Source organism: Poecilia reticulata, linkage group LG16, assembly GCF_000633615.1.
Source record: "Poecilia reticulata strain Guanapo linkage group LG16, Guppy_female_1.0+MT, whole genome shotgun sequence".
In the NCBI taxonomy this organism is placed as follows: Eukaryota; Metazoa; Chordata; class Actinopteri; order Cyprinodontiformes; family Poeciliidae; genus Poecilia; species Poecilia reticulata.
The window spans coordinates 25,825,255-25,851,121 of record NC_024346.1 but is presented as its reverse complement, the minus strand read 5'-3'; the positions used below and the strand labels follow the sequence as shown (position 1 = coordinate 25,851,121).

Here is a 25,867-nt window from a genome sequence, read left to right as displayed (position 1 = left end):
TCTCATAGTAATTAAATATCATTCAGGGGGCCATAGATAATTGATTTGCGGGCCGGATGTGGCCCGCGGGCCTTGACTTTGACATATGTGATCTAAAGTGTTTGTTGAAAAATGTTTGCAGCCTCAAAACCTATGTGAAAAATTAACGTAAAAGGAAATGAATCATGTTTTTTACAAATAAGTGTGGCATGCATATGTATTCCCAGCTGCCATCACAATGTCATTGTGATTAATAGCTCTATCACCAAGGTCGCCCTGGAAACAGGATTTGGTAGAATATTGAGTACGACGCATTCAAATCCTGATCCCAGTAATATATTATCTGGCCAGTCAGACTTTGTGGTGCCTTCACTTGATGCTAATTTTTAATGACAAATCACACAGAGTGGTTGGAACATTGTATTGATGTCAAATTAAGAAAGGTGCAAGAAAAGTTTATGGTAATCATAATCGACAAGGTCACTAAACTATTCAGAAGTTGCATCACTTACTTTTGTTTTTGTTTTGTTTTTTTTACTTTTTGGCACTCTATAAATCTAGTCTTTATGGAAAAAATCCTATTTGTTAGTTTGGAATAATCCATATAAGAAACACATTTTACTCTGTGGAATCGCTGCCCTGGTTGGACCCAATACTGAACCTTTTGGTCTGCATGTAAAATGCTATCTATGGGTAGAAAACTAATGGAGCACATCACAACGAACCCTCGCCAACGTGGCCCGTGGTACTGGATAATCATGCTGGTGGGATTCTTTCTCTTTTTCTTTGCAGAGACAGGGAAGTTGGTTAGGGTTTGTGATGATGGATGGAGCTGCAAGAAAACTTATTAGAGGCTGCCGAAGGCTTGAGATTGAGACAGAGAGCCATCTTTGAGCAGAACGACCACCCTTAGGATACGAGCAAGAGCTGCAGCTAAGAAAGGCCACTTGATGTCGAGTCCATCACATAAAGTTCCCGTTTTGTTCAACGACGTGCTTGTAATGTAGATACAATTGAAGGGGCCAGCATAACTTTGCAAGTCACTGTCCCCTCGATCTTTTCGTTCTGTCTGGTGTCCTGTAAAAGCCAGCGCCGTTATTCTCTCTCAGCATGCTGCGGTAATGCTTGTATCACTGCGGTGGGTATGAAAGTTGCCCAGTTCTGAGGAAGTTCTAATAGCTGTTGGGAAGCAGGCCCCATGTGGTGTCGTGTTTCACATTAGCAAGTGACGAATCGCTCAGATAAAGGTCGCAGAGGGAGGAGAGGCGGCTAAACAGGAGAAATCTCAACAGTTATTAAATGTCATCTAATCAGACCGGCCACCCAGACAAATAATGCTCTACGATATCTGGCATCGATTCCTAATTCTGGCTTTGTCTTGTTTTAATAAGGTGGTCAGTGAAGGGGAAGCGTTAAGTTTTCTCTTTTTTTGTCGTTTTGTCCTCCATCACTGTGTTCTAATGAACAGGACCACACCAGCCTAATACTTTAAGTGCGACAGCGCCGTCTTTCACTCACGCTACGGTCTGACTTTGGTTTGCTTTCCTGCGTGCCGTAAGCAGCTTAAGTGCGGATCATGACCTATCGCTCTCTTTGGCAGCTAATGTTGTCATTAGCCGGAAGCGTCCAGCCATCCGTGGCTCGGCTCTTTCCGACGGATGGATGTCTGCTCTGCTAATTTCAAGAAGCGCAGGGCTGCCAAGACAGATAAGAAAGCTGCCCCCTTTTGTGCGTGGGCATGCATGAGCTAAATCCAACAAAGGATGAATACTGAACGCTTTCATGATGGGAAAAAGAAACACATAAAATGCATCAGAGAGTAGGAATGTGGTGGAAATGCTGTTTCACAGTGATGCCCATCTGGTATAACTCGATGCTCATTAAGAATTACGTGTAAAAATAATTACATTTGTTTGTCATTTTTACCTTGGTAGCTGTACTATACAGTTTGAATTTTTTTTATATATACTTATTTTTTATTGAACATTTCTGAACACATACAGTGGAGAGGCATCAATACATTCATCTTTATATACAATGTTGATCAACCATGTCCATATTTAACTGGATATAAAAATGGCATCCTCCTTACATCTAAGGAGGATGTAACAACAACGTAACAACAAACGTACAGTTGGAATTTACATTGAAGATTTGATTCAGATAAGTCTGGATTTGGATTTTCTTTGCATTCATTTTATTGGTATGGAAAACAAGATTGAATTAACTGAAGCCCGAGCATACTGTACACACACACCTGCACACACATAATAAGAAGCAGAGACCGGTTGGAGATTTGTGTTGCCGATTTCTGATTACTACGTTTGGGAAACGCTTCTGTTTAAGAACCGTAAATGACAAACTTTTAATTTATCCTTTAAGCATAAATTTAGCTGTCATAAAACATTGAAATGTTCTTAAAATAGTTCCAAAGTTTATACAGTTATCTCTGTCTATATTACTAAAAATGTGGTAATACAATTATCAAACAGCAGTAGACATTACATTTTGCCAAATGCCACCATTAAGAATCATCACCCTGAAATATACATCAAATTGATCAGTGTTCCGGTTATTAGTAATCAAAGACAACTCTAAACAGGTGATTTTTAGCCTTCATAAAAACCACCTGTTTAGCAACCTGTTTCGCTGTTTTCTGGAAGTTTGTTCCAGATAAGAGGAATATAAAAACTGAATGTTGCTTCTCCAGGTTTGGTGAAAAGCCAAACTCTCCCTCTCTATGGAAACGTAGCAGCCTGTAGAAACCGCTGATATGACTCCAAGGAAAATACAATATCTTCCTCACCAATACTGAAAATGACTAATAGAGTCTTCCCATAGTGACGACTTCCACACTGAAGAGCGTTTTTTGCCAACATGACATTATCAGTTAGGCATATTGCATTCACTGATCTGAGAAATAAGTAGATAATGGCCAATTACATGACATTTTTTAATCAATTTTAACTGATTTCACATTATCTCATTTATGCTATAGAAGCATTAAACCACGTGACGCATGAGTCAGATTTTTTTTGGAAGGCATATAACCATAAATATGTCTCTTTGCCTTCGTGCTTTAATAGTCGGCTGTGAACAGAAGGGAAGACATATTGCTCCGCTTTTGAAGAGGAGATAAAAAATAAATACTCTCATGTGTCAGAGATAAATGGCTTGGGTTTTGGTGGGGTTGGGGCGGGATTTCTATTGTTTATCTCTTTGTCTGAGTCTAATACAGATAAATGCCTCTGGGCAAGTCTCGCGTGTGTTTGTGTTGACTGAATTAAAGTGAAAAAGTAGCAACAGTCTGTCTTGGCTAAATTGCTGACTGTCGGCGGGAGAAACTTAATCAGGCTCCCTCTGGCATCCGCTAAGTCAGGCAGAGAGAGAAGAAGAAACTTATCTTTTTATCAAAAAAAAAAAAAAAAGATTAGTATGAGTCAAGGCGCTCTTTATCTCAGATTTCGTGGTTCTCTCTTAAAGACGTCTTTCAAGTGGAATTCCTTTGATATTTATAAGTACGGGCCACTAATTAAATCTGAATTATTTTAAACGTTTGTGCTCAGCTTAGATGGAAATCGTAAGGGAAAATTTAAAAGGCATGGCACTTAATCGACCTTTATGTGATCTGCATTAGTAACCACTCGCTCATCAGACCTCCGTCTCCCCTCAGACGAGGAGACTGCGTCACCGCCGCGCTTCGCCGCACCTGTTCGGCGCTGAACGGAGCCACGTACCGGCAGCTTTTGTACTCCGTTTTTGGCTGAGCCCACTCAGGAGTTGAAACCGGAGCTGCAAACGATGACGTCGGTCCTCTTTTGTCTTCTGTCTCTCCGCAGGGGGTGAGGGGTTCAGGAAAAGGGGGGAAAAAAAAAAAATTACAAAACTTAAGAGATTGGAATGACTGAGAGGAGAACAAAAATGCGTTCTTTGCTTGGAGGACAAACAACCTGGTTGTCTTTTCAGGACATGGAGTGGTTTTGTTCCAGTGGCTAATTACTTTTGTTTTCACTCATTCTCTTAGCTCCAGCTCAGGTGGGCATAATGATTCGCCTGGCCTGCTGGTTAGGTTATGATTATGGTTATTTAAAGCCAATTCAAACTCCAGTTGAGACGGACATGTCAGGCTTTTCCTGGAGCAGAGAACACATGCTTCCTGTGCTTCCTGTTTGCTGTCACGACGCAGTCAAAACTGCCACCTCGCAGAGGAAAAAGTGACACAATGTGTGTGAAGCTTAGTTTCTTTTAATTTTTTAGGTTTTATTTTTGTTCCTCTTGACACTAGTTACTCCCCCCCCCCCTCACCCGCCCCCACCACTTCATTCCCTGCAGGAGTCCACCAGGAACACCAGGAACGGCCGAAGCGTCGAAGTCCGTCGGCTTTATCTTCGATTGTAATTTCCAACAGATGGATCCGGAGGAAACAAATTCAATTTTATGCAAGGATTAAGAGATTTGTGGGATTTTACTGTTCAACTATGAGCCGCGATATGAAACTAGATGATCACTCTTAATACTGCTTAGCCACAGGATCTGCCTTTCCAGGGGGTTTAGGGGAGTTGTGGTGTTTATTGTTGTGATGAGTGGGAGGGGCGGGGGGGATCATTATGCGAATTATTTATGCTGCTATAACAATGAAAAACTGCCATTAGTAATATCTGCCAGTCCTCAAATCTTACAGCAGGATTTTGATTGTTCTTTTTTACATTGTACTGTTCTTCCCAGTGTTACCGATAACACCTACATACATATACCGAGGTTTTAAACTGCTAACTTTCCTGACATTCAGTTGCTCTGGGTTAAAGTGGCTTTAATGCAGGAGTGTCCAAAGTCGGTCCTCGAGGGCCGGCATCCTGCATGTTTTAGTTCTTTCCTTAATTTTACACACCTGCATCAAATGATGGCTCATTAGAAGGCCTAAGGAGAACACTGACTGCTGATGAGATTATTACTACCACTAGGGAGCGAACAAAAACATGCAGGATGCCGGCCCCCGAGGACCACCTTTGGACACCCCTGCTTTAATGAGATGCTATAAAGCAGTGGTCCCCAACCCCCGGTCCGTGGACCAATTGGTACCGGGATGCGCAAGAAGTAATTAAATATTTCCGTTTTATTTATCATTTAAGTCTGGAGGGTCTTTTATTTTGAAAAATCCTTTAACCGGATTCTCTCGGTTACTTGCACGTCTACATTGAGCCCACAAGCAACAAAATGAGTAAGAAAAAGTAAGAAACAGATCAGATACCTTTGGAAAGTTTCTTTGCGAAGGGGAAAAGGCCCAGAGAAGAGACAGGAGAATGGATTTATCCCGGACCGGTAGGTGAGTCCCACATTACAAGCCGCTCTGCGTAACATGCAGCGACCGGCTGCTAATGAGGCAATGAAGCTTCAAACTGCTTCGCCACGTAGAGACCAAGCAGGCTGTGCTCAAGCAGCACACCTCGTGTGTTATTGTCTCTCATCACTCCGTTGCAGAGAAACAAGCTCAGGGCTCCCGTTAGTCATTATTGTGAGTTAAAATTTTCACGAAAGTAAAATGTTCATTTTTGTGGCACATCTGTATCTTATTTTGAAGGAGTATGTAAACGTTACCATAGCGACCAGAGTCAGCGAGCGTTTGGGCAGTGGTCGAGAGGAGATGAGTAGAGCTTGTGAGTCTTAAGTCTGGTTTAGACAGAAAGATTTAAGAATTGCTGGCCGATTCTCCAAACCTCTGTGACCACAAAGTTGATAAAAGTCCAACAGGTTCGATCGGTTCGTGTGTCCAAGGCAGGAGCAACACGAACCGATTCCAGTCACAAACATCCTGATTCCAGAGGATAATCCAGTAAAACCCCCAACATAACGGGAATTTAGAATAACCAAACACGGATGATGATGATGTAGAAGCAATTGTGATAGTTTGTGGAGTCATTTGACTAAAAGACGTAACAAAAAGCAAAGGAGGTGGATAAAAGACGACGGGAGCAGCCGCTCTATTTGCTGCACTATGATTTGGAGGTGAATATGTTTTTTCATAGTTAACATTTTTAACTGAATAAACATAATAATATATAATAATGACCTTTACATATAATAATAAACATTTCCAGGTATCATCTCCGTTGCTCATATGTCAGCTGTTTGGGATTCCCCTCTGTTCTTACGCCTCCGCGCTTTCTGATTGGCTACCTGTCACATTCAACAGGTTGTATTGTAGTTCCCAGTCAGGGAAAACCCCACAGGCTGTCATAAAAGGGCCAAGACAACCCAAATCGGGCATATACAGGCTTTAGCAAGAACACCAACATACCCCCTCCCTCCACCCCGGGCCGCAATATAATTTTGGAAGTCTTGACCGGTCTGCGATAAGAAAAAGGTTGGGGACCACTGCTATAAGGAAAAAAAAATCAGGTTTTCCACTGTTGTTGGGAAAGTTTGAATCTCCTGCCTCTTTCTACCAATCGCCAATCATGTACTGGACGTAGTCTGCAGTTCCAACAAACTGATTCTAAGTAATTCATAATTAAATAATCTTTATTGATGTTTGATGTACCTACAAAATGTGATTAAAGTCCTCACATTATTTCCATACTTCTGAGTAGCATAGAAACCTATTAACTTGACCTACACAGGACAAGTGTAGGTCAGTGTATTATGAAATACATTATGATTATGTATTTCATAATCATAAATGGATAAAAATCCACCCTTTAATGAATAAGTATTTATTAAATTATTAGGTGGTTCTAAAAAATATAGCTGTTACGAAAAAGTGATTATCCCTCATACTTCCTAGGAATACAACAAAAGCTATTTCTATTTATTTTTACATTTTATTTTACATGCTTCTTTCTTTTTTCTTCTTTTTTTAACTGATCAAAGCATTAAGGAGGACTTTTATACATGTTGATCTTCATAAAACAGAACACAAATATTGAAAAATACCTACTTTGCTATATTAGAGGTTCTCTTAAAAGCTTTTCAAATCTTCTGTGGGAGGTGTATTTGTTACTTTTTGGTAAAAACATTCAATCAATATTGTGCTTTTTTTTTCTTTTTTTTTTTACTTGGTGATGAGTTTACAGCAGGTATAAATATCCAATTTGTGCTATTTCAATCCTAAATCTAAAAGTATGTTAGCATTGTACAGGAAGTTAGCCTGTAATTGCTTCACTATGTTTATAGCATAGTATATATATTATGTTTATGGTATATATTGTTTATGCAGGTATCATATCAAAGCCATATTGTTGCTTTTAAGGCTTTGAAACTGTACAAAAATGAAACGGCATTCATAGGAAAAGGCCAGGCAGCAGAAATCTCCGACCATCCCGAGCGAAAATGTAATAAAACTGTTGCTGCAATCAAAATCACCTGATCTCAAGATTGATTAGGAGTAACGCGCAACCTCCTGAGTGTTAAATGAACGGATGCTGGCATAATTGTGAGCTAATGAGGTTTAAAAAGCCCAGATCGGTGTAGCTGTACTGTACGTATCTCTGTGATTTCTCCTCTCCTTCTCTCACTGTCTGTTGCTCTCCGTCTTTGCTCTGTTGCCATGGCATCTCAGCTCACCTCTCCAATCTGTTTTTGTGTTCCTATTAAAGGCTTCATCACCTGAACCCAAAGCGACAGCAGCAGCAGAAACACCAAAGGAAGCAGCCGAGCCTGAATCACCGGATGAAGTTTTTGGTAAGGATGTTAAAAACACGCCATCGGTAGGAATTTACATGCAGATTTTTAAAAAGTAATAATCTGCCTCAGTGGCATGAATTGGAGTTTTGTGCTTGATTTTAAATGTACTTTTTTAGAAGGATAGCTTTGACATGCTTTTATCAATTTGGCTCATTGCGATTTCGATCAAACAGTCACAATGTAAGATAAGGAAACGTAACTCAAAATATCGTCTTCTGGGCTTCCTGCCAGGAGAGGCAGTTATTAGTTGTACTAGGAGCACAGGAAGGTTCATTTGCATGTGTGAAAGAGCAGTTGTTGTCGATAAGGAATTTCTATTTAAAACAAGTTGACATTTTAAACTCACATCTTATACAAGCAATTAGCACAGTTACTATGGCTAGCGTTACTCGAGTCATGGACTCCCCGTCTAAATCCTTGAGAATATCGGTTCGTAACTTTTCCCCAAAGGTTGGCAACATTTCCCTATCAATCATGTTCCGCAACAGGCAAAAGAGGGAAACCCACCCAAAAATAAACGGTGCTGTCATACATTCAAGCCTTCCTTTCAAAGTACTTGTTAGTACTTGTTAGTTTCTGTGAAATATTTTTTGTAGTAAAAGTTCCCTTACCTGTTGTACAGTGATGTCATACCCCCACCAGCATGTTGGGACAAGCATGTGGTGGATGGAACAGCGTCAAACTACACAACAGTCTCCAATGATCTTAAATGGCTAACCGTTAGCTAAAAGCACCGGCGTACGTCCGACTAGGTTGCTAGCTTGGACACTTGTTAGCTTACAAGGATTTATTTACTTTTCTTCAAGTTTACATTCATATAATATCTTTCTATCACATTTAAGTGAACTGTTGCTGTTAACATTTATCATCTAGCTGCTGAAGTGTCGCTCTCTTTCACTCTTTATTAATCACCATGTGTTTAGTAGATTTTTTTTAGAAAATAGTTTTCTTTTTGACAGCGTTGTACTTATTTTTGCTTCCTCTGAATTTATTCTTAAACACATCACATCACCATATGTCAAGTGTCATGTATAAACGGTTGATTGGTTAGATGTACTCTTGACTGACCTTAATGCAAGCATATAATGCTTTTTTTTTTTCCTTCACCTTTTTTGTACTGGCTTTGGTGGTGAAGCCAGAGATGAGTTACTGGGATGTTGTTTAATGTCTTAGAGAAATGACAGAAACTTGGTTGGTGCTCCAATCATTATTGGAGTTGTCACTAATGTCATTAGAATGACATCATTTCCTGATATTCAGCCCTATTTGAACGGGGCACACTGTCAGGGCCAATCAGGCTTTAAAAAATCGTTTGGCAGCTGATTACTCTGCATTTCTAGAAAAGATGAAGGACTGAAGCCTGTTGCTAAGATAGAGAAAGCTGTAAATTCACCCTGACACAGCATCTTTTAGCGGTACCTTCACTCACCATCTGTTTTTTTTTTGTCACTTAGGCAGTTGTGACGGTTTCTGTTTCCACACACTGACTCAGAGACTGCTAATCAGACACTGTGACATTAGTCCACATGGAGTGAAGAGCTACTTTATTTCAGTGGGGAATGAAGCTCAGTCAGTTTTTTTCAAGCCTGGTCTTTCCTGAGATGAGAAAACAAAAATCGTCTGGGTGTTTGGTGAGCAGACTTTAGCCAGTTTAAACAGGTTTCCTGCTCGAACCACAGAAAGATGATGCATGATAGTGGACAGAGGTTAAAAAGGGCCTTTGTAATACTGCAGCTCAGCAGATGAGGGCAGAGTTTGGTGAAGCAGAAAGAAGACGTCTGCAGTTTGACTCCTAGCTGATGCATTTTAGAAGCCAAATAGTTTTATGTTTTGCATAAATGTCTAAAATTGGGTAAAAATTACTAGTACAAATTTGTTGAAATCTTTTTATCTGTACTTTTTTTAAGCTAAATCCTATTATGTAATTCATACAGAAAATATAATTAAAAAAATTACGTGGCACTTTTTTTTTTTACCTCTCTCCTAATGATGACATCATCTGAGGCTTCCTGTTAGAGCTTGTTAACTCTGATGATGGAGTCTTGAGTCGAGACTCTGTTTTCAAACACCACCAAGGGTGAAGGAAATTACTTTTTTCCCTCCTTTTATTTTTTTTTTTATTTTTAGTTCACATGCACGAGCCGGGAACCGAACAGAATTTATGAATTTGCGACGTTACGTTGCGATTGTATTATCTAAGCAAGTTCACCTGGGAAAAAGAAAGAAAACCTTCGAGACATGAATTACCTGCAAAGGTCAAGAGCCTGGGAATTAGAGGCTCGTTCTCACATCCACCGTCTGCCTCAGATGAATATTGTCACGACTTTCCGCTCTGATAAAAAGTCAAGTGTTCATCAAATGCACTTGATTAACCGTCGACCTGTTAGCAGAGGGGTTTTGGCTAGTCGCTGCGCTGATTACGCAGCTCCAAGAAGGAGAGACATCAGCAACGGAGCGCCTGACGGTGTGTGAGAAACACTTCAAACTAAAGCACAGCTGACAGCTCCTGAACTTCCTGGTGACTCCACTGACCTCGCTCGAGGTAAATGGTAAGGACAGCAAATCACGAGCGGTACGGTTATGTTCCAACGCAACACTATTAGAGACTTTACACTAATTTCCCTCTCGACTTTTGAGATTTAGGGCCCTAAATCTTCTATGGGTTAAGCTGTTACGCGGTAAATACAATAACAGATTATTTACACTGTTAAAGGCATTAACTGCGCTCCCTTTTAGATTAATAACCAATATGCAGCGGCAATTAATCTGGCTAATTGGATTGTGTTTATGTGTTGTGGGCTTTGCACGCTAAATCACAGCGGCGTCGGAATAAGCAAACATGGCTCTGTTCAAAATAATGACTTGTCACCACGCTGTCTTGTTGTGCTCAGTCATTATTAGCAGAGAGGTTCTGCAATGCAGTGCTTCTGTCTGATTGATCTGCTCTGTCCCTTCCTCCTGCAGTAATTAATGCCCCCATGTGCCCCTCTGCAGTCATCCGTTTGGTTTGATCAGTGAGGAAGAGACTCAAACAGACGCGGGTCATCGTTCAAAATGGAGCCGTTAGGCGTAAAAAAAGCATCGTCCGGGGGAAGGCATGAACTAACGTGGCTCCCGGATACATCGGCGTGAACGTAATCGAAACGTTCTGATTTATTTTATCCAGGTTTCTTTGTTTTTTTGGGGGGTTTTTCCACAGCTGTGCCTCCAGCAGCTTGGGATAAAAACCTGAACAAAGTAGGATGGAGTTTAATTAGGTGGTATCTTTAAAGTTGGCAAACAAAGGTGACCCAGGTGAAGCTCCTCAACATTCGGCTTTTAAAAAGTGACTTTTACCAAGCTTTACCTGCCCCTTAAAGACAAACCTGTTTGTTACTTAAACTGATTTTTCTGAGCTGGAGTTGAAAAGCAGCTTGTCATTGGCAGATGTTCAAAATAGGCTCCATGTTTATTGAGCGCCGTTTGCAAAAGATGCATACATCGAGTGTCTCTGGCAGATTTCTTACCTCTCTCAGGGGTAATCAATATATCAGGAGCAGAGATAATGTCACACTGTGTGAGAGATCACTCACACAGTGTTTTTCAGTGTTTTTCACCATTTACTCTGGTAAGCATAGTTTATTCTCCTAAAATGACAATATGATTTAGAATCCCATGTTTTCTCACTGATTAGCATGATTAGCTCAGTTCGGTTTACTAGCTGTAATCTCCAGTTATTTTTTGTTCCATCCATTCAAAAACCAACTTTTTTTTGTTAGTATTACAGAATTGTTGTCATGTATAAATAATTGACTGGTTGGATGCACTCTTGACTGACCTTAATCAGAGTTTATGCTAAATGTTTGACGGTTCTTTTAACAAAGCCAGCACCAGTCAATGCTGAGGGCAAAGTGAAGCCGAAGTCACAACGTTAGCCTCATTGCGATTCTTCTGTTTGTTCTTACATATCATTTATTAGGATCTGTTAATAGTTTTGTTTCATTAGGTCAACTCGATTCACAGGGAGCTATTACCACCAGTCCATTTCCAGTTCTTTATAACCACTGGGTTAGCTGCCTTTATTGGAGTGTCTTTGCTTGTCATCAGAAGGAATCGTAACTCATCTCGGCACATCCAGCATTTCTGGATTTCTCCACGGCGCACTACTCCCTGTTTGCTGTGCTCTTTCAGTGAAGGGCAAACGCCTCCTTCTGCTGGGCGACTGTTAAAAGCCTATTATGAATTCATTACCTTGCGCGGGCCGCAACGGGCCCAGCGACACAAACCCAGACCTCTGCCTTTTCTGGTCCTGGCTCGGTCTGCTCTGCCATTATCGCCAGCTGCAGTGGGAAGAGACCGATCACAGATGGAGAAGCAAACCTCGGATGGACAGAAAACAGTGGAGCAGACTTTGGTTCGGTTGTCTCGCCAAGCGTCGCATTGCCACAAAGATCATTTTACGTTTAGATCACATTTCCTGGGCATATCTCTGTGGAGGATGGTGTGAAGTGTTGGCAGGCATGGACATATGCAGCCTGTTCATGTCCAAGATTGAGTCATACACACCGATATAGAGTGTAAGCAAGAAATCTGCTTATTTTAAGATTTTCACAATACCACCAATACTGCTAACCTGGTTGCGGTATTTCTTTTCTAACATAACACTGCTGAGATATTTCTATGTTTTTTTTATGGAGCTGCACAATATATGTCGAATGCAGTATCAGTGTGTATAATATCTATATTGCAAAAGACTGTTGGGAATACAATAAGTTTATTTTAAGTATGATCGAGTTGTACTGTTCATGCTTTTGCAGTATTTAGCTAGTTGGACAGTCTCAACACACCAGATGCTCTGACTGGACACAAGTGAAATTACCAAAAATACTAAAAAATGCATCTCATAGGTAATAACAGGTTAGAATAAAAAGGAAATAAAAAAGGCATGTGTTCCACCTGATATGGTCATTGCAACATTTATCAATTTTATCGCCATCACCAGATTTTTTTAACATTGCGTAGGCGCACTTTTTTGTGTATTTCTTCATCCTCAGAACGGCCAGGTGTTGCAGTATTAGTTTTCTGTTTTACATGCAGGCAGAACTGTTTGTTTCATCCGACAGAGGGCTTCCAACATTCGGTTTGCGTTTGTCAAACATGACTTTCCGTTGTCGTTTGTTCTACAAAGACTTTTTCTTCTGCCATTTTAGCCCCGTTGGCACACCACCAAATGGTTTCTTGTCCCAGACTTTTCACCCGTGTATGTCTGCTTGGCTTATTTTAATAGCACTCTCCTTTCCTGCCTTGTCAAGGGCTTTGCTTGATTGGTCTGCAGTGATCCATGCTCCATTTTAATTGGTGTATAAAACTCTGTTAGATATTTATTTGTTAAGAAAATGTTGAGAACTGTGTATTGTTTTCCTTCTACATTGCATTTGTATGTCCAATCCAATAAAGTACATTCACAATTGTGTTTATGACCAAAAAAAAAAAGTGTTTAAGATTGAAAGGGTTGCTATAAATCCTTAACGCTTGTAAGGATTTTGAGAAATCCAAACCTTTTAAATATCACATTTTCTCTGCCACTTACAAGATTTGTATTTGGTAAAGAACTTTCAGCTGTTGAGTATTGTGTGCAACATGATTGCTTTTTTTTCCTGAAGCCTTTATCTTCAGGAAAAAAGAAGATAGTTTCCCTAATTAACTCCAAAGAGTAGTTACTTTGCAGTTAATTTCATTTTTGTCTTCAGTTTCTTTTAATACCCTTGCGTACAAAAGGGGGAGAGAAAAAAAATCAACAATATCTCCTATCCAAAAGGAAATACACGAATATAAACATGTTCACCAAGAAATGATATATATTCAAGAAGTTTCACTGTTCTCATCTCCGAGGCCTGAACACTGTTTCTAAAACCCATTTTCTTGCTTCAAACCACAGTGTTTTTCTCAAATTGTACATGTTTTAAACCCATTACTGGATCGGCTTCATCTTACCTGCCATCCATTTAAAGTTGCTCTCTCAAGCAAACTGTTAAAAAACATGTATCGAGTGGAAGACTGAGTCTGTGATTTTCTTTGAGCTACGCTAAACTAAAGATTGGATATTCACATGCACATCTTTGTGATGTTTTGGAAATCGGGAGGAAATGATGCTGCAACACAGCACCGATATTTCAGAATGAATCTTCTGTGCTGATATGGACCTTAGACTGTGAAAAGCTAAAAGCATCAAACTGCTTTTTTTATGAAGTAAAGATGACTTGACACTGTAGAGATGGATTTATTGTACTGTAAGTCGATGAGGAGACACAGAACAGATGCACATCTTTGACACAGGCTCACAAACTAAGGCAGGGAATAGCCTAAATCACCTTTTTATCCAGCCTCTAACTATATTGTTCTTGGTTTTTGGTGTTTCCTTCTGCGGTCTTCACTGGTTATATTTACTGTAAATTGGATGTTTATAATGCTTGTAAAAAAAAAATACACACTTTGATTTAAAAAGTGAGAAGGAGTTTAGTGAAACCTAAGATAAGCTGCTATGAAAACTGATCTTTACTCAGGCTACATTAAGACTTCACTATCTTAATCCTGCCTTAGTTTCCCTAAAGCATTTGTTGCATAGTTAAATATATTGAGATGTATAGAAACATGCAGCTTATATTCATTGATTCGTTTTGGTCAAGCTGCTAAGTCTGAAGTGGAGAACCGCTGCCCAGCTCCTTCAGACTAGCCAGCATCAATTAGCAAACACCTAGTGGAACTGCCAGGCATCACCTGAGCTCATTATACGAGCTACTTCACAATGCAACACTGGCAGAAACGTTGTTAAAGGGTTAATAGCGGCGCGATGTTGAGATGACTTCCCAAAGCCGGAGTTTCAGAATGAGTTCTTAAAAAGACAGAGGCCCAATTTCAAGATATTAAATTACATATACAGAATTTTATAACAACTGAAGGTAACATAGTTATTTGATTGTGCTATAAGGTGCCAGTATGTGGCTGGAAAACACATAATACTACCTCTTTAAAATTATTTAACCTGAGATTAAAACTATGCACCATAGATTCAACATTATTACCCCCCGCCCCCATATACCACTGGCATACTTTTAGTCAGGCACAAATGACGAAGGTAACTCTCTTCCTTTTTTTTTTCCCAAGCTTAGATTCAGTGACATCAGAGCAGCCGATGACGGCCAGCCAGTTGCTGATGTGGCCACAAACATAACTTAATAAGATCATCCTCTCTTTCCCCCCCCCAAACCTCAGCTGAGCTCAGTCCAGACCAACTTTAGCTCCTATCAGTGAAACGAGTGGAAACTGGCCTGAGCCCGTAATCACTTATTTTAAGCTCAATGTGTTTCCCCACCATAATTGCATTTGGGCGCTACTGGCTACTCTTGAAATATTAGGGTTTGAACAAGCTGCAGCACATCGCATCAATCCGCTCCCAGCCTGGTCGGTTCAGTCGGAGGGCTTCTCCTCACGGGCCGATGGGGAGCGGGGAGCGGGGCGGGGGCTCCTCCTGCGCTCACCCACTTCCATGTTTGCTCGTTAGTTGCACTGTAGAGGAGTCTGTGAAAGAGATCAAGCCATAATGAGAGCAGATTGAAAACCTATTCTTTGGAAATGTAATTTCCCCCCAGCATATGGAGCATATGGAGTTGGAGCTGAATTCTGTGAGACGGATTTTCTTTCACCGATTTGAAGCCTGCGCGGCTGCTGCTGTGCTCTTCAGCCATCATTCTGACTCTCTTTGTCCTCCTCGTTTTGTTTTTTATTTATTTAACAATGTGGTTAAAAATAGTCTTAAAAAGGAGGTGTTGTTGTTTATTCTTTTGTTTGGTTAGTTTTGGCCTCATCAGCACAACAATACAGTAACTTCATATAAAAAAAAAAAGTCAAATATCTTACTTTTCTCTTTTTCTGAAGCGGTGTCACTTTGTTCTTCCACTCAGCATTCTGCATCATGCAGGAATACGCAGTAGAATATAATACATTGGAAAATACAGTGGAACATATTTTGTCTTTAGCGACACAGCTCTCTCTGTAATTTCTAGAAATCCGTTATTACAGTAAAATGTTCTCGATTTTAGGACATATATATAGTAGTATCAGTACTAGCGACATTACACAGCGATACACACATCTGCATGATATCGCTTACATTTCAGAAATGAGGACAAAATGTGTACAGATTTCCTCTTGTAATCACAGCATTTGAGATGTTAGCATTAGAGATGTTAGCATTTGAGATGTTAGCATTAGAGATGTTTCAACAACCTGAACGATCAATCGTGACGAATCAGAAAAGTCTGTATTCCCAGACTTTTCTAAGTCTGGGAATACAGACTTAGAAAAGGTTGTTTGCTGAAAGAACAATAAACTCAGAGCCGTAATTAAGCCAAAACTGTACAAAAAAATGTGTACATTTTGCATTTAACATATTAAAATAAACTGTTTGTGGATATGTTCTACCCAAACCTCCTCAAGTGGGATAATTTTAGCTTCATCCACTTCAAATGCTGTAAGACAAAAAATAAAACAAACCTATTTTTTAGGTGCCCCCTGCTATCTAATTACTAATTAGTTAATCCAAAAAAAGTCGACAAAAAGAGTTTGATTTTTAATATTGCATAAAAAGGGCTTAAAAGAAAAACCAGCAGGATGTGACTACACTTTTTTTATCTAATTAATTGTCATAGTAATCAATAGATTAATTGATAACTAAAATAATCATTAGTTGCAGCCTGATAGTCTTTCTGTGACAACTTTTCCACCAAAGAGCAAAGCAACGTGTTAGCAGTCAGGAAATGGATCGGATTTCTCTACTTTACGACTCGGCCGACCACTGACCCGGTCGGCTCTCGCATTGACCAGGACAATTCCAGTCGCGGGCAACTTTATTTTCATCCAAATGTATTTTTGTGAATGGGATTGAACCCCAGGAACTGTGCGCGGAGCCCAGGATTTGGAGGGGGGGGGAACTGTATGAGTTTAATCATTCATACAGAAGTGCAGTGGCTCAGTTATTTGTCTCCGTGGCGGAGACCGACTCGAGCCGGTACCGGCCCCTGGCACTGCCAACAACAAGCGTCTCCCCTCCGCCGCCGCCGCCCCCCAATTCAAAAGCTCTGATTGTTGAAGGGAAGCATCCATCACTGGAGCAGTGTTCTTTGCTTTAACACCATTGTTCAGATCCTCTGGGGTTTTTGTTTTTTTTTATTTTTCTGCCCCCTCTCTCATCTTGCTTTCCCTCTGTCTGTGATCATCGCTTGTCTTTCGGTTTTTCTTCCAGACTTTAGGTTCTCTTCTCAGAGACGAATGAACAAACTGACAAGTGCGACAGCCGTACCGCCGGGCGTTCGTACGTATCGGGTTTTTCTTCGTGTTTGAGCGCCCCGGTGGAAGAGAGAGGGGTGCTTCAGTGTGTGACCCTGAGCTCAGGAGAGCACGTCATCCGGTCTTGACCATCTGGCAGGACAATCGTGGTGTGTGAGTTGGCAGCTGGGTCTGTTGCAGCGAGAGTCCGAGGGGAGGGGACAGTGAGTAACCAAGAGAGCCTGTGCAGAGCTGATACCACCCATATGTTGGGCAAGATGTCCTGGAGAGCTTCTCTTCTGATCGGAAAACAGAAGAATGGAAGAATCTGTGCAAAATCAACACGCTCTAATTTGTTTCGTCTCTCATACACACAGGCAAAAAACTCAACTAAACACTTTGGAAACAAAATGTTCACAATCTCCACTCAGTCCGACTCTAAGGTAGAGTTTATTTTGCTCATTTAAAAAATGCTAATATTTCAGTCTCCAAATGTGCAAAGCTTGTAACAATGAGATGTGAAGCAGCAATTTCATTAAAAAAAAGAGGTGATTCTGCTAAATGCCACATTTTGTATGTTTTTACTTGTATTTCCTTTTCAAAATCCTCGCATCATTTGTTCTTTGAGTTTCATTTGTCACATAAAATCCACGTGCGCAGCAAGATACAGATGATACTTTAGTAGTTCTCTGCATGTGCACAACCACAGATGTTCCCAGCTTATGATTTAATAAAAATAAAAAAAAAACATTTAAAAAAAAGCAATGCAAAATGCAGTCCTGCTTCTCTCCACTAACTTTTACACACTCCTCCTTCAGAACCTGGTAACAGATGGATGGATTTTATTTGGTAAGACATCTTACCTGTGAAATGCAGCTTATTTCATGTAGCCATGAAAGTTTTCTGTTTGTCTGAAACACACATCCAGATCATGTTTTCATTATTAGGGCTTTAAATAATTTGACTACTAAATAATTTGACTACTGAAACTCAACTAAATAAGTTGAGTTTTCCACTTTGTTTGATCTCCCTTCGTTAATCGCAGCATCAAGGGGTTAAATGAGTCAAATCACTTGCAGCTGGACTTTTTTTTCCTCCTTTTTTCCAGTTGAATCTCCATCCGTTTAAAGGAGCAGTCTGTGTATTTTTATTTAACGTGAGAAACGCTAAAAAGCCTTTTCTCTTTCGACTAATTCAACACGAGCCTTGAGTTTAATGTCTATCCACTAGGCCTTCACAGGTTTTGTGTGGTGAGTTTAATTCGATCTCATGCGATCTCAGTTGCTTTGACTCGAACCTTTGCGACGACGCCAGCGGAGGAGCTGCGGTTCATTCGGCTCTTACTTTTCGTGCTGCTGGTCACGGCAGACCGGTTTCCAAAGAAGACGCCTGGGCCGAACCCCGGAGCTCATTCTGAAACCCTTTACATCAGCCTTTAATAGAAATATCTGTCTGAGTTACGTTGTATTATCTGTTAATTACGCCCCGGACGATTGCTGTATTTTTCGATACAAAGCTATTAGCGGCAGATAAATGCTTGCCAACCTGAGTTAATCGTTCTCTAATCATTCTGGCTCTGAAAACAGTTCTCTCAAACAAAAGGCGTTTCGCTGTGCGCAGATGGAGGTTTGCCTACATTTAAAGAAGATGTACATTTAGGGAAAGAGAACTTCTCATATTTATGTATACTTATGCCAAGCAAAAGCATAAATGTACATAAGTAGATTGTGCTGCTGAGTTGGAAAGTGCTGGTGGTGAGTTTAGCAAAATAGAGGGAAAAGGGCAACATGCTGGGCTGATACTGTTATACCCAGAGCTCCCCCCATGGCTTTTTCTTTCAATCTTCTATATAAAGAAATAGTCAAATTATGTGTTTCACCAATTACATCTCAGATCACACAGGTCAGACTCGAGACGGCAACAACCTTGACTTTCACCATCAGGGGTCTCTTCAGCCAATTAAAGGATACGGTTTCATTTGTTTTTGTCGCAACACAAGCACAAAATATCCAATCGCACATTGATGAACAGCTTCGTGGTAGCGATTGTTCGCAGACATTATATTTCTGTCAGGAAATTAATTTTCCAGTTGATTGGACTGTCACCGTCTTACTAGCCCAGACATGATTTACTATTTTACTGACCTAGACGTGGTGCATCAAGGAGAACGGTGATCATGAAAATCACAGGAAATTGCGGTACCACACTACGACAGTGTTGCAATTTCTAGTTTCCCCAACGTTCTGACATTGCTCGATTTAGCAGGCGCAGTAAGGGAGCGAGTATCAGAATGACCCGTTCTTTGCGCCGCGTCTCAGTCAGGAAACGTCAGAGTTTCATCACTCGGTCGAAGCCTTTGACGCAACCGTCCAACAGCCGCTGCGCTCCTGGACATTAGTCATGTTGAAATGTGTGTTTGAATGTGTTTAGACCGCTCACGTCTCCCTGGGTGGGGAAAAAAAACAAAAACTCTCCGAGCATTACAGCCCTGACATGGACTGGCAACGTCCTGCTGTCCTGTTGCCGTGCCAACTGCCAGTCAACTTTTCATGCTTCACCAACACGTCCAGTCATGGAAAAATTTTCTGACTAAACATTCAGTTTGCTATAGACATAAATATATGTCTTTTGATTTCCAGTCTGACATGAAAGTTTTATTTTGATCAGATCCACAGTAAAGCTCAGTTCAAAGATAGATGGGAACTAGAGCTGAAACCACAGGTTTTGATGATCAGTTCCATTATTTTTATTTTTGTTTTTGTCTTTCATGCTGCTAATTAAACACAACCGCATTGAGACTTCTGTGAATGTTTTATGTCCCCAAAGCATCAATGACTTTAAAAACTGAATAAAATCCAACACAACTTCAGACGCTTTGAAATCAATCAGATATGCATTTGAATTAGTTTCACATATTCACATTCCTAAAATAATGGCCTGGAGTAATTTTTTTATAGCTAACTCACCACTTCTTTTTTGCTAAAAAAAACAGGCTATTATTTTAGGAAGGTGACGTTACGGAAGAGGTACAGATTGGATGTTTTTTTCTTTTTTTGGGCGGTGAAAAAATGGGAATTGGGCCGTTCAGACTGCGGTGAAAGAATCAGATAAAGGTCACATCTGCGCAAAAAAAAGTGACTTTGGTTGGCATTTGACCGCTGTGTGAGCGTAGCTTCGTTGATAGAGGAGGACCAGTAGAAAACCTGCAGGCTCTACATGGACACTGCCTCCAGTTTCAACCTACAGCATTGGGTTACACGTTGTTACTTTGAAAAATACGATGATGCAACAGAGTGAGAAACATTTCCCCCTTTAATATTTTTCAAAACACATGAAATTGTTCAATCTGAACTCAAACCTGGAGATCCACCAATCAGACTCTTTCTGCCCACTTTCAAAATTCTTCTTTCTTTGGTTCTTTTTTCAGTCTGACCTTCTGATTTGTCTTTTTGGTCAAACATTTTTTTTTTAAATTTGTATAAAACTCCAAGTTAAATAGATAAAATAGAAATTGTTATATTGTGTATCTAGTTCCTTAACAGAGGTCAGAGTTTTTAAGCAGATTGCAGGACTGTCCGTGCAGATGCATTAACTTACACTAAGTTTTTCTGCTGATTCCTGATCTCCAGCTCTGACAGGTTCAAGCCCTTTACCTCACAGCTACTCTAAAATCGCTCTGCAATTACAAACTTTGTGCGTTCTTCCCCCTCGGTAGAGAACTGCTTATAGATTGAAAAACATTCTGTAGGTTAGAAGCTGTGAATTGTTACGCTGACGCTTACATTGATTGTTTTGTCTGAATGTGGGTGATTTGGTGCGCGGCGCAGCGTCGGTGTGATTGTCTGATTAGATAATTGCTCAAACGGACAGAAGCATTGCTGCTCGCATCACAGAAATTACTGAAGGAAAGCTTTTCCTCTGTCTTTTTACTTGATGCCTGCCCATCTCAGCTTTGTTTGTCTGAGTCTTTTGAAAATTATTCTCACAGAAAAGTCAAAGATAATAAAAAGTCCGTCAGAGTGATGCAGCACTCTGACATAAAAAATGGAAACTCGGTTATCGAATCATAAGTTAGACCCAAGTAAGCCGTCTTTTACAATCTTGATTATAGTTCCCACAGAGGGGGGAGTAAAAAAAAAAATCTTCGGTCAAGAATTCACTGCCGTCTGTAGGGACAACAAATCCCTTTCATTGGCTCTGCGAAATGCCTGGCTTGGGATTTCATTGTGTTCCGGGAAGCTACCGTCACTTTAATGATACAGCTGCCTGCAACACGCTCCAAAAACACACGACCTGGAGAAGAGCTGCTTTATAACTTCTCAGCGTTCAGTCTCACCTCATGAAGTAAAGTTCACAGTTCACAGGTCGTGATCATTCTCTGGGCGGCTGCACACGGCTTCTGCTGTCGTCCTTATCTCTTCTTGTAAAATCTCTGGGGGACAAACATCCTGAATGCCAGTCGGGGTGTCAGAGACAGAGAGCGTCTTTTTTACCACCCCGGAGCTTGTGGGTTGCTTCAGATTGGCCATGAATGCAGAGGCAGGGGGATGCTTGCCCTCAGGTGGGAGGCTTGATATCGGGCCACATAGCGATGGAGGGTTTTTTCAGAGGACTGCTTCCCGTGCCTCTGTCTCCTCACAGTCCTTGTTGTTGTTCCAGATGCTTGGCTCTGCATCCAGGGAGAGGAGGAAAAATGAGCAGCTTGAGGCCCACTTTCTGCATACCACCTTCCTTCTGCATGCGGATTTTTCTCCTTTGTTTCTACTCTGAGCAGTTCAAACGGGCTGCTTGTGCTAGCATGCGCCAGTTCTTGTCAGCGAACGCTAGACATAATGATGGGTTCGTCAAGAGGACGGTCAGCTGGTGTGTGTCTCCTGAAATATCTCGCAATGCTTTCTATAAAATTGAAATAAAATCAAATTTTATTTATCCTCTGAATGGCAGACGGTGACAATATAATTATTTTCAATTTTAAATCGGGAATGAAATGTGTTTTTGTTCAGTTTAACAAGCCACACAAGGTTAGTTACTAAATTCAAGCAATTCCTTTAAAGCTGCAGAATGTAACTTTTACAAAATAATGTTTTTTTTCTAATATTTATTAGAAAAAAACCCATGTTGTGATAGTATAATATGAAAAATCTCTCTTCACCTAGCACTACTACCAGTAGGAGGGGCTTAGTGCTGTCAGTCATCCTCGGGTACACGCTACTAAATTTGCTAATGGCAGAAAAACAACTTTTGGTCACAGGAAAACTGTTTACGTGCCGTCATCTGTGGCTATGCTAACTAGCCTTAGCATTCGTGGCAGGCTACGTAATGGAGCAAGAGGTAAGGTGTGAGCACAAGGGTGATTGACAGCACTAAGACCCTCCCCCTTGTTCTGATTGGTTGTTTCTGACAGAGCAATATATTTCTGCAGTCAGCACTCAAAGAAGGCAGAGGAGCTTGATTTTTTTTTTTCATCGATTATTTGTCATATTAAACTGTCACAACATGATCATTTTAACAAATTGGTACAAAATGTTATTTTTTTTTAATAAAAGTTACATACTGCAGCTTTAATAGAACCTGTCTGGCAATGTGAAGAAGACTAAAATGTCACAAAATGAGCACAAGAAGTGAAAAGTGAAACATTTTAGTTAAGATGTGCAACCTGCTGCATCTGCTGTAGAACAAACAGCAGCCAAGCCAGGAAGTTGGTAGTTTGATAAGTGGGCGCTGGCTAGTTTCAAGACTTTTTAAACTTTTCATCATAAAAGGATTTTTTTTTCTCTTGCAAAGAAACACTTGAAGGAGATAGTCTGGCTGTCTAGTCTTCAAGTTCAGCCACATCAATGCGTTGCCATGGGGATGGTTTCCTCACAGTGAAGTGCACTGTGCACTTCTCCTTCTCCTGAAATACCAGTACATTCAAATTTGTGGCTGTCACATGACACAATGTGAAAAAGCTCCAAGGGTTATATATGCTTTTACATATTTTTTTCCAGGGTTTCGTCATAAAATTCTGACCTTCCTGCCTCGTCTGTGGGCCAAATCCCCTGCTCACCCAGTGAGAAAACAGTCCTTGAGAAGCTCCATGAATAAATCAGATTTTTTTATACAGAAACCTACAAAGTGCAGTGGGCAAACCCTCACGGGGATTCCTGCTCGTCTCAGCTGCGCTACGTGGAGATGTGCCGAATAATTGGCCCTAGGTTTTGCTTACAGGTTCCATTTCCGTTTCTGTTTCCTTCTGTCATGAGTAGAAACTGGGGTTAAAAACAGAACCGGAGGACGGTCCCCTCGAAGGGTCTGCAACGTTTAACTGCAGGACGCAACGATGAGTGGCACCAAATTACTGTGTCTGTGAGTAACGATTAATGAAGTATGTCAGTTTTTTTTTGTTTTTTTTAAGTTCTGTTAGCAGCTGACTGATTCTGATTCTCGGTTTGATCAAGACAGCTGCTGCTATGTCGAGGGGAAGACCTCAATCGTGGATGAAAGATGTCTGCGACTAATTGTATTAACGTCTACAGACGGAGTCTTGAATACAATGACCAAAAGAGTGGACTTTCATTTAAAGTATGGGTGCCGCTTGAGAGACAAAATATGTGGAATTGACACCAACCAAGTCATTGGTTGTCATTATTGAAGATATACAGGATTTGCACAAGCAAAAACCAATTTGAACAGAGTATAAACTACTGTAGTCTTTGGATATCCACTGACCTACAATTCAAAACCATTCCCTTCAGTCATATTTAGTACAAACACAACTCAAACTAATACGAACGAAAGAAACTAATAACAGTTCAAGTCGGATTCCTATCATGAACACTCTATTCGTTTGGAAGTTGTCTGTCTGAAGTCGCCAGCCTAAGCTAACCTTTACTGACTTGTCTTGAGATTTTATGTGACGTATCCTCAAATTCAATTATATAATTATGGAAAACGGGGCCTCAGCCTATTAAATAGTTCAGCCTCTCTGAATCAGTAGCCTGTTTTACAATGTGATTATTCATAAATCATGAGCTTTGAGTTTCCAAAAATATGTGTGGCATGATGTGAGAACTACTCATAAAGATTGTCATAAATTTCCCCCCCTACGTTTTGTTAACCAAGGGAATGCTGGATGTTGAGATGGGATATCTGACCTTCTTAACTCCCTCATCAGAAATGACTTTTGAGATTTGTTAATCCTTTTAAATGCTGCTATTAGCCAGTCAGATACACCATATGTTTTCACTTCATTGCTTTCTCAGCAGGCCGACTTCTTCTCCCATTGCCCCGTCTTTCCTTTAAAAAAAAAACACACATGGATGACCATAAATCGCCTTAATCCTGCAAAAAGACTGTGAGCTGAATCAGTTCCCGTCTGTGTTGACATTTATTTTTCAGATTTTCTTTTGAATTTAGACTGGGCAATTTTAATACATAAACCATTTCAATGTAGTTCTTTCTGCAGGAAGTTGAGCCTCAAACTTCATATCAACTCTAACCAATGACCCTGCTCATCCTGAAGGGACGTACAGCATGCGGTTTTCTCTTCGCCGTCAGTCTTTGTCATTCTAATTCAGGGGTGGGCAACTCTGGACCTCGAGGGCCGGACTCCTGCAACTTTTAGATGTGTCTCAATTTCAACACACCTGAGTCAAATAATGAGGACGTTAGCAGGACTCAGGAGAACATGACTGCACTGAGGAGGGGATTCAGTTATTGGATTCAAGTGTGTTGGACCAGGGAGACATCTAAGAGTTGCAGGACACCGGCCCTCGAGGACCCGGATTGTCCACCCCTGTTCTAATTGCTGTATTTAAAGTTTGTATGGTGAGAGAAAGAAAGTCCACATCTGCAGGCCAGCGCTGCCAAACGACTTAAATGCGATCATTGGAGCATATTGTAGAAAGTCCTGTAAGATTTTACTTCCTTGAACATCTTGTTCTTCAACGATCATTGAGTGGAATAAAGTATATGATGACATACATTAATTTCATTTCTGTGGACAAGTTGTCATAGAGACGTTTGTCTTTTACGCATGGATAAATTCAGTTAGGAGGTTTTATACATCTGTCACATCGCTACTCCCTTGAAGCCAACCAGCTAAAGCCATTTAGCATTATCACACTATGAGCATTGTCTTTTTACTTAATGCATAACTGAGGTTTAAATCAGTTAACATGATTAATGCTTTATGTCTTTATGTCGACATTGTGTAAGTAAGGAGGACACTCTAGAAGATGGGGAAATTGGGTAGAATAATGGAGATTATTCCTTTCTGCTGCCCACGTTTCTCACTGTCAGCTGCTGAAAGGGTCCAACGACCCTTTGACCCTGAGCTGCGTCTCCAGTCTCTGAGCTTTCGATCGCCTATTACTATAGCCTCCCAGCTACAGAGCTGAATTAAAAAGTAAAGTAAAGGAGCTACAGTGACAGGTACCCTCCAAAGAACGCAGTTCTGTACTTTGCAAACATATTTCTATATGAAATTTATTAGAGCTCAGTGAGTATCATGAAAAAATATTGTTCATCACCTGAATATGGGAACTGAGACAAGGCCATGCACCTAAACTGAGAGGCAAGAGAAAGAGAGCACTAACCAAAGACACAGAGAGAAATCCTGGAGGAGCTACTAGTCAAGGACTCTTCTAGTTTAGCATTTAGTGGAATAGTTTTGAAAGAAAGCTGTAGAAGTCCAGTTTGCAGTTTGCCACAAGTTTGCCAAATTTGGCGCATTTACCCAAAACTGAGACCGCCTGCCCACCAAGGAAGATCACAGCATAGTAATTGTACTTGTTCACAGTTAGTCATTAATTCTATTTAATAATGCCAGATCACGTCATGAGCTGTTTGTCTACTTTTAGCTCCGTCTTAAGCTAGACGAGGTTTATAGTTGACGTGTTGAGTGGGCCGTGAGGATTGCGCA

At 40.6% G+C, this 25,867-nt stretch overlaps 1 protein-coding gene across 5 annotated transcripts in view; it reads left to right on the top strand.

The window, feature by feature from the left end:
* Window positions 1–25,867, top strand: part of LOC103478276 (myelin basic protein) — a 98,500-nt gene that overhangs the window by 66,630 nt on the left and 6,003 nt on the right. For all 5 annotated transcript variants that reach the window (XM_017309439.1, XM_017309441.1, XM_008431996.2 and 2 more), the window contains exon 3: window positions 7,572–7,656. In XM_017309439.1, the coding sequence (XP_017164928.1) occupies window positions 7,572–7,656 (85 nt within the window). The remainder of the gene's footprint in view (window positions 1–7,571; window positions 7,657–25,867) is intronic.